This window comes from Microcebus murinus, chromosome 10, assembly GCF_040939455.1.
Source record: "Microcebus murinus isolate Inina chromosome 10, M.murinus_Inina_mat1.0, whole genome shotgun sequence".
NCBI classification, from domain to species: Eukaryota; Metazoa; Chordata; class Mammalia; order Primates; family Cheirogaleidae; genus Microcebus; species Microcebus murinus.
Window position 1 is genome coordinate 70,322,939 of NC_134113.1, and position 10,026 is coordinate 70,332,964.

The window sequence follows — 10,026 nt, forward strand, 5'->3', positions numbered from 1 at the left end:
TGTCTAACATACAAAGGTCAACTTTCTCTACTCATTATGTTTACAATAATAGTTACTATAATCAAAATAACACACCAAAATAAATAATTAACCATTATTGTGTTGGAACTTTTATCTCTAGAGGTCCTCATATTTCCTCCCTTCAGTTTGTTAATGGGACGAGTGTAAAATAGGCATATAGTTTCATAGCATGAATATAGACATTAGCTCTATTAGGGCAACTTTGTTGTCAGTTCTACAGGTTTTTTTCTCTCCTTGACATAAATTTTCTTTCTTCCTGAAACAATAGGAAATTCTTAACATTTTTAATACCCTATATGTTCAATTTGTTTAGTTTTCTTTCCTTTGCTTATTTTTAGCATTTTTAACACAAGGAAAAATTTCTGTCAATTACTACATTTCTATTTTAAAATGTTTCCTTTTATCCTTAATATATCACAGTATGGTTTCTATTTTATGGGACATTATCAATGATTACAAGGAAAGAAAAGATAGGGAGCTCAAATAAGATATATTATTGCTTTATAATGCCAAACAGTACATCCTCATATAGATCAAATCCAAACAAATAAAACCTCAAGGACTTTCCTAACAAAAACTGTTCTGACTTTTTCACATATTAATGAAAGACATCCTTTCAGAAAACAGGTGTCTGACAAAATAGAACTGAACAGCTCCTTTAGAGGTTCCAGCATAGAAAGCTGTCTCAGAGCTCTTCCATCTACAGACCCTGAAATTGATATGCTTTGAACAAAGAGCATTTGCTTCCAAAAATTTCTTTGAAATCCTCACTAATAACAGCAATGAAACTACTTGTGAAAATATTGCTAGTGATTTATTTCACATTGTACTTTCAATCCTATAAAAGTAACATTTCTACACAATGCTTTTACTGACATGTAAAAGTTGACAATAAAGCTTTGATTTGAATCAGCTCTACCTTAAAAGTCAAATACTTTCCAAAAACTGAACAATCACAATTTTCAGGTTGTAATTTTTAGGTACACTTACTATCTAAGAACATCTATGAGCAAGCAGAGGTACTGATCCTATTTACTAGGTTAATAAAGGGTACATATCACTTTATGTTACTTCCTAAGTTTTTAAAATGTTATATAAATTTCCAAATTATCTTAAAAACTGAACAGTAGTTAAGCCTAAAGCTGGCATAATTTGTAGGATCACAGGTATTTTTATTGTAATGTAAGATGACAGATATTATTGTCTTGCTGAATCTAATTATCCTCTCAGTTCTTAGGGGTACATAAAGCATACAAGTGAATGTTAAAGTACAGGAGAAAATGAATGTGAGGATATGTGTGCGTGTGTGTTTATAAATAAAAACACAAAGGCCGAGAAAAATAAGACTAAACTGTCATAGGCCTCTGGAGATATTCTAAGTGTAGGTATTTTCTACCTAGGCCTGGAAGTATTGTTAAGAACATAAATGAAGAGTTAAAATTCTAAGCACTGTCCAGAGGATGGTAGTAAAACAACAGAGTATTTATTAGCAACAGTAGCTCAATTCTAAAATTGTGCAAGAGCACAATGAAATCTCATATCACATCATTATAGCTTTTGAATTTTATAAATATAGTTAAGCTGATAATTCCTATTACTGTTCATCTGGTATAAAGACAAAATTATACATGTGTTACTTTCAACATATTTTGTATTTATTAAAATATCCAAAGTAGTTATACCTTTCTTAAAAGACAGAAAACATGCATTAGTCAACTAAACACAATGTTTTAGAATAAAACCAATTTAAATGATCTTTTTAATATATGAAAAAATCTTATAGCATGCAAAAACTTACCAGTTCCCCAAGTTTTCATTACCCTGTCTCATATTTAGTATATGTGATGGATCTGGCAACAATGATCATCAGTAGCCTAGGACAGCATAATATTACTACTATAAATCATAAGTAATAGGATGATTTTAGCAAAACTCATTTTCAGTTTTCTAGAACTTACCTCTCCAGTCCTACTTAATATCTAATTTCTTTCAGCTCTTAATTCTATGTAAATCTACATCACTAGATCAGATGATGATACTAAGAAACATATTATACTCATTAAACTACCTGATTTGCTGCAAAAACTGGAGCAGTTTCATTAGGGGTCTTCCAAACAAACTGCCTTTGATATTCAGAATTTCTCAAGGCATTTTGTGAAGGAACAACAGTCAATCCAGCTTTTTTACGTAGAATTCTATCCAACTGTTAGGGGAAAAAAGAAAATCTACTCAAAGCCATTACAAATTTCTATTTAAACTTTAATAGTGGTAAAAAACACACAACATGAAATCTACCCTCTTACCAAAATTTTAAGTGTACATTACAGTATTGTTAACTATATGCATATTGTTATACAGCAAACTATTTTCAACTTATAATCTTCTTAAGGTGTCTATTTAAAATTCCTTTCTAGCAAGGGATTGTTACACATCCCAGGAAAAGATAACATCTCTCAGTCTCTTATCATTCATAATTAAATATATTACCAGAAAATTACAGCACTTTGTCTTATCTGCATATTGCTTCTGTGGACACCCCTTCCCCTGCCCACCAGACTCACATCACCTTCCTTGATTCCCCTGCACCCCCTGGCTTTCTCAACAAGCCACGAATCCTTCTCCAACACTCCAAAATGCCTTTCTGGGGTTCCAGTCAGTGGTGCACATGAAATGTGAACAAGACAGTGGAATGGAGAAAGAAATGTAGAGGCAGCGAAATCTGTGCACAGGTCCCTGCAGCCTCTGCTTATGTGCTCGCAGGAACCTGCTGCAGGCCAGCTGCGACATAAGAGAACAGAATTGCAAGATCTCTGAAAGCCAGCCAGAACTCTCCTTCCTTTTGCATTCTGTCAACTGAGATTCTGTTTGTTTCTTGCTGGTACACAATAAGAAATTGAAAAAGAGCTAGGCAGAAGTCAGCTCAGCACTCCTGCCAGAAGTAATGGCCTACTCTGCTTCTCTGTCTCAACTTGATCTCTCCCTTAGGACTCAGATGTTGATATATGATGAATAAAATCCAGATGCAGAGGATCCACCCAATGAAGGGATATCTTAGTATAACCAGAACAAAACAGAACATTTAGAATATGCCATAACTAAAGTCAATAGCTTCATATCAACTATTCTACAGATATTAGACAAGAAAACAATGGAAACATTTTAAACACAAAATGTAGTATTACTGAAATGATGATGAAACCTACACAGAATTCTATGCTTTTGAAAAGAAATATAATAAATATGCCTACCCCATTATCTACATTTTCTGAAGGAATCTTGGTAGAATGATCCAATTCCACATTTGCATTAACTGGTGTATGGTTTGGTATTACATCCTTATTATTTTCTAAAACATCTGAAGTCCCTTCAGGTCTTGAGTCTGTAGAATGGGATCTGGTTCTTTTGGGAACCCTGGAGGCTTCTAGTGAGAGAACTCTTCCTTGGGTAACATCTTTTTGTTCTTCCTCTTGTGATTTTGGTGTTTCCAGGGCTTCAGGCTGTGGTGCTACAGCCACAACTTTCTCCGAGATAGCTCCATTCCACTTAAGAGAGTTCGAAATCTGTGGGTCATGGTAAGGGACTCTTCTTTTTGAAATAAAACCTGGCTCTTTTGTGATCCCTACAAAGTACAACATACAAAAATAACAGCTACCAAAGCAAAAAGTTATAAAGACAACTTTTAATAACACCCATGAGAGGAGAAAAGGAATTTAAAATTCAGTTAAGATACATATATCTATATACATATACAAAATATCCTTCAGATTACAGTATAGAAAATAAGTACAGTTTTTCAACATAAAATATTTAATTTTGCATTTAAAAATTAAAAATTTGATCATAACAAAAAATTAAAAATTGGGGTCACAATGTTCAAGTTATCCTAACAAAAGTCACTAGAATTGCAACGTGATGGACCTGGCAAGCCAGGCAGCACATGCTGCCTCCGTTTCTGATTACTTTTCCTGTGCTACTTAACAGAACAATGGGCCCTGGTACTGTCAAATTTTGGAACTTTTCACAAAGCTTCTCTTATGCAGGGCAGACCAAGAAGAGAAGGGATGAGATGTCTTTATGCTGGATCTTGGTTCTACATCTGCCTTGATTTCCTGAGAATTAAAAAGAATGAGCCCTTTTAACAAGAGCTAAGATACAATTTCTCTATATTTCTGTCTGGAAAGCAAATGTCCAAAAACTTAACCTTCTACCAAAGTAAGAGGAGCTCTGTAGAATGTCAGCCACTGAGATACTGCCCTAGTTTGGAGCTATTCTTTAAATAGAAAGACTGATGCAGGGTGAGGAAGGAAGATTAAGACCAGAAGGGAAAGGAAGGTAGACAGAAAATCAAGCATCCTCCATCACAGATGTTGTGGCCATAGAACCCTCAGTTCCCACCCTGACAAGGCTTCCCTAGACCAGTGGTCTTCAAACTGGTGTTTATGTCCCGGGAGGCACACAAAGACGTTGGGGGGTGGGGGGTAAACAGAAATGGACAGCTTTCCCAGATCCTCAACTCCATATGTGCTCTTGCCTGACACTGACCTTTCTGCCTGAGAGCTGCATCTGCCATCTGCAGTTCCATTTTCCACCACCCCCTTCAGAATCTCCCTCTTCCCTTTTCTTTTACAAAAGAAAGAGACCTTTCAACCAGCCTGAAACTTACTCCAGTTATCACAAGGTACAACAAAATCTCACAGATGGGGAACTAAAAAAAAAGGGACAATCCAAGAAAGCATAATTCCTGAGGGAGAATATTTGACAGCAAAGCAAAGAAGGCAGAGATTAGAAATAACAAAGGAACAGCGCCTTATCTCATATACCTCCACATTTCCTTTCACCTATCTTAGTATCGAAATTCAGGTGTGAGGGATGTCACATGAAGTGCATATTAACACATTTGAATTGGAAGATAAACTTAGACTTTTTTCTCACAGAAAATAATTCTAATTTGGCTGGTTAGTTTGCCAATGAAGGCTGACTTTGCCAATCATATGATGAATGTTTTCCATAAATGGAATGAGCTAAGTTGGCAGCTCCAAAGTTTTAACAAAACATATGTAAAACATACAATATTCAATATGCCAGAAATGACACCCTTCAAAACTATTCATAAAAACTTATGATAAAAATATTAAACATCAATTTAAAAATGTGAGAGGAGGGTACAATATTTTTCTAAATTCTTCTAGTAAAAAAGCTTGAAGATCACTGCTTAGACTGCTCTCTGCTTTAACACAGAGCCAGGTTTCTGGGAGAAGAGCAAAACGAAAGAGGACGATTCTCAAGCGGTCTGCCCTTGTCTCCCAGTACCAACAAATCCCCAGGGAAAAAAGACACTTTGATAAAAGACTGTCCAGCCAATCCTGGGTATAACTGCTCTTGTTCCTTGCTAATATCCCACCTCCTTTCTGAACATCCTGGAGTTCTTGATCTGTTCCTTCCCTTGCCTAAAATTCCCCACTAACATTCCTCCACTAGACCATCCCTTCCTTCATAATGTCCCATGCTCCAAAGTGGTTTTCCTTCCATGGTCTCATTCTGTCACCCTTCCCTCAAATGTAGCTGATCTAAGCTGAAATGTTATGGGGGCAACTACCTGGCTTAACCAATTCCCCAGTGTTATAATACCCCTCCTAGCCCTCAGGAGAGTATCTACACATAAGAGATTTATTTTGGATCCTTCATCTAATGGTGCCTCAATTAGGTATGTGGAATATCTGGTAATTTGGAAAAAGAAGATTATGAGCAGAGGGGTGCTGCCGGCACCCTACCTGAGAAGCAGGGACACACAGTCTCTAAAGCCAAGCCCTAAGTGAAGGATCCTGTGACTTCAGAGGAAGCACCCACTCTAGCCCACAGTTCCCTTTGTTCTCCAAACCTAATCCTAGAAACTCTCTCCTCATCTTCCTAACTCTCCAGGCTGGGCACCCTATCCATAAGTCTTTCCTTTCACTGGCTTCAAACATCTAACACTGGAAGGACTTACATACCACACGTCAAGCACTCTCACACACACGTCACATGTGGGGCACCAAGCACTTATCTGTGTATATGCAACAAGCCCTTAACAGGCAACATTTATTTAATCCCTCCCATCAATCCTGTGCAATAAGCTTCCTAAAATCCCACTGGACAAAACAGGCTCAATTTGCCCAAGGTCACACAGCTATTGTGGATTCAAACTCAGGTTTATACATTCATTCAAAACTTAGTTTGGATAAGCAGTAGAGTGTTCCAAAGCCCTCTATTAGATACTAGGTAGGACAAGGAGGTGGATAAGACAGAGCCCTGCTCTCCAAGATCTAATGTTCTAGTGAAGGAGAATTAAACGAGCAGGTACAAGGAAGTCAGTCTGTCTGTTTTCTCTTCTACCATGCTCTGGGAAGGCTTGACCCAGGACTCTAACTTCCCTGTGATATAGGGAGGAAGCATGTGTGATGACAAGAACATGACAGGACCTCTGAAATCGTGGGCTGTGAACAAAACAGACTTGATTTCAAATCATGGTTCTGCCACTTATTGTGAACCTGGGACAAGCTACTTAATCTAAGCTTCCCTTCCTTAAGACCTTGGGAGTCCTCTTCCCCAGGCCTGCCCCCTATCAGCTTTTAGGTCCTCAGCTCAAATAACACCTCCTCAAAAGAGCCTTTCCTAACCATCTACAGTTTTTTTCCCCCTCTAATCAATCCCTCCCCCATGTTATCTATCACACTTCCCTACAATTTTATATAAAAACCTGAAATCCCCTTGTTCATTTATTGATTTAATGGTTTACTGTTTCTCTTCACAATTAAGGGATTTTGTCTGGCTCGGGAGTATATCCCCAGCAGCTGGGAATGATCCTGGTCCACAGTAAACCTGCAATATTTGTTAAATAAATGAACAAGTTAACCAGGCCAACTGAATTTTTAATAAATCATTTTGCAAACTTAGTCCCAAGTTTTACTCAAGTTACAATGGCTATTGAGTTTGCTCAACTTACCTATTTCATCTGATCTAAGTCCAGCCCATGGGTACTTTCGCCCTACAGAGGAATTACAGGACTCCGGCAAATAAGACTTTTTCCACAGAAAGTTCCTCTGGTATTCACTCAGCCCCTGTAATGAAAAATACACTTTGTGTATAATGCATTTAATGAATGTTGTATTAAAGCAGACATTTTTAAAGAGAGTTGAAAATCTTAAGACTGATAATTAAACACACACAAGCTCCTTAATAAGAGCTCATGTTTACCTAGCCCTGTGCTAAGCAGTTCACACGTGTTATATCCTTTAATCCTAACCACCACTGGAGGCAGATGCTACCAGGAATCCCAGGTTACACTTTTGCTGGGTGTCAGAGTCCAAAGCATAAGCTCATGTCTGATAAACAGTGACAATCTAAATTCTCATCACTACAGATTTATCCCAAGTTCTCACCAAGCACACAATATTATGTATTATGTCTAGTACCTTTTGATATTTTGGTACAGTTAACCAAAGAAGGACAAACTCCCCTCCCATTCTGGATACAAGCCTTTAAGTTAAAAGAGTAAGAGTCAGCTGTGGTCACCCGTTATGCTGCAGGGTGCCACCTGACAGCTACCAACCAGTTCAGTTACCTGGAATTGTTAACAAACTCTACAACAAATGCACAACTACGAAAAATGTGTTGTTCTTATACCCTGTCTTTGCTAAGAACCCCATTTCTCAAGCCTTTAAATGACACACACGCCTTAAAGTGAGAAAGGGAAGGGGGGGGTTCGATGCTAACGAAATGGGCCACAGGTATCCCAATCTGAAGTCGCTTTTAGTTTCCATTATAAGCGCCCTTCTCCCATCTCCACTCCTCGGAGTCCCCCCAAATAAACCTATCTCCATACTATCTAACTCTCTGACACACGGGAACTCGGAAATGAGCATGAACGGAGAGGAAGGTAGGTCTAGGGAGGCGAACATCCTCTGGGGCCGCGGCAGGCGGGGTCGGGGCTGGCAGCTCCTGCCGGGCCGAGGGGTACCGCGCACAAAGCCAGCGAGGCCCCCGCACCCCGCGCCGCGACTCCCCTCAGCCGCCTTTGGGCCCGTGGACCCCGGCCTCACCTTGAAGCGCACCGGCATGTCGCCCGGCGCTGAAGCCCCCGCCACTCCGACAGTTAACGGGACAGAAAGCCCCGAAGGGGCGGGGCGACAACAGTCGGTTCCCTGGCAAAAGCCTCGGCCTGGCGTCCCCGACTACGCGCCGGCGCACTCCGCACCTCCCTCCTTGAGCCCCGCCGCTCGGCCTTTCCCCGCCCATTTTGAGCCTAAGAACCAATCGAGGCTCTCAAAGTCCCTTACCGTCATTACAATTCGACCAATCAGTGCCCTAAAGGAGGCCGCCCACCTCCTGTGCCAAATCCAGAGGGCTAAGAGAGATGGCGGGCGGAAGGCCGGCCAATGAGGCTGCCGGAACCTGGGTGGGCGGGGGCCCGCGGGAGCTTCATCCTGTGAGCGATGGATGGGTCCCCGTGTCGCCGGCTCCTGCGCAACAATGGATCTGTGTGCTGGCCGATTCGCCCGCGGCGCGCTGGGCCCAGGCTCCTGACATCATGAAACGCGAACGTGTGTTCTTCATTCCAAAATGTATCACAGAACCGAATGTTTTGTGTGTTCAGGTCTACTCTGCTGAATCTCAGCTCCTACAACCGACAGTCACATTGCACTAGTTACTGTCATATCAACAGGGGTAGGCCACAACATAAATATAGCTTTGGCAGGTTTCAAAAAAAAGTTATTGTTTCTCGAAAGACAAACTGCTATCTTCCTCCAGTGATGTTCTTCCTCCCATAATCTCCACCCTCTCCCCAAATAGATGTACATACAGCACTTAGATTAGAAAAACATTTATTCAACATGCTCTGGAGTCTCAACTTCCAAACCTTTTTTAAAAATAAAATTCCATCTGATTTTAATAGACTATTGCCATCATAATCGATAAATATTTCTTGCAGAACACCATGCCGATTCTGAGAATTAGGAAAGAAATTTTCCAGATAGTTCTCTGATATACTTAGAAAAAGAAGTGCATATTTTAAATATTTATTAAATAATAGCATAACGTGCTAAATTTCCAAATGAGAGGTGTAAATAATAAGGGAGCAGGGAGTCATCCTTCTAGGGTAGGAATGATTAGAAAAAGCCTCAGGAGGAAATTTCAGATTCAGCCTTGAAGACAGAAGGACCACACTAAGTAAAGAGGAAAATGGGATGATCAAAGGGCAGATGTCTGAATGGAATGCTGCCAGGCTTCTTCCAGGAACAATGAATATAGTGCTTTTTACTTTTGTCTTTTGTTGACTCAATAAATGTATACCTCTTTCAAACTTTTCAAATATTAACACCAGTCCTTGATGCACTTTCTTTAAGCGTCTTCTGCAAAGGCTTGTCTTCCTGAATCCTGATTGATGTCTCTGTTCTTCTTCATCATCACTGAGATACTTAAAAATTCATTTGAAGAAGCCACCTGATATCTGAAACAAAGAGAATATTAAATTAGTCCCTATGCAGCCATGCATCCAGGGGGCCCTTGATTAATGTTAATTGGTGATGACTGCATCTCTGTTGTGTAAATTAAGATGGCACAAACAAGACACAGTGGAACCTAAAACAAAAGTCGTGTGCAGGAAGGCAGCACATCTTACATGGTAGGAAAGACACAGTTCTGGTTGAACACATAGCTTCGTTACCACATAACAAAGGTGGCAAAGTGAAATCAGCAAAACCAGGCATATAGAATATAGCCTGTCTGCTAAACAAGGGCAATGTTAACTGCAGTAGAACTCGGCTAAACAGGGAGTAAATGACAGGAAAACCAAACAGCAGATGGTAAAAATAACTTAGGTACATCCTAGGTTTGCCAGAGATCTATCATACGGACTCAAGGAAGAATAATATTGTACTTTGCGATTGTTAAACAAAAGCCTACCCCAGTTTATGAAGCAAAGATGTAGAAATAAATAAAAGTGACCACCTCAGTAAATGAGTTGTG

The 10,026-nt window shown here is 39.7% G+C and overlaps 1 protein-coding gene across 4 annotated transcripts in view; it reads right to left on the reverse strand.

Moving 5' to 3' along the window:
* SAXO6 (stabilizer of axonemal microtubules 6) overlaps positions 1–8,618 on the reverse strand; it is a 29,821-nt gene extending 21,203 nt beyond the window's left edge. For 2 of the 4 annotated variants that reach the window (XM_012782421.3, XM_012782419.3), the window contains exons 1-4: positions 8,100–8,244; positions 7,004–7,118; positions 3,270–3,640; positions 2,090–2,224 (exon numbers count right to left, since the gene is read on the reverse strand). In XM_012782421.3, the coding sequence (XP_012637875.2) occupies positions 2,090–2,224; positions 3,270–3,640; positions 7,004–7,118; positions 8,100–8,117 (639 nt within the window). In that variant the 5' untranslated portion in view covers positions 8,118–8,244. The other 2 variants (XM_012782420.3, XM_012782422.3) reach the window with 2 other exon arrangements.
* Positions 8,619–10,026: the final 1,408 nt, after the last annotated feature.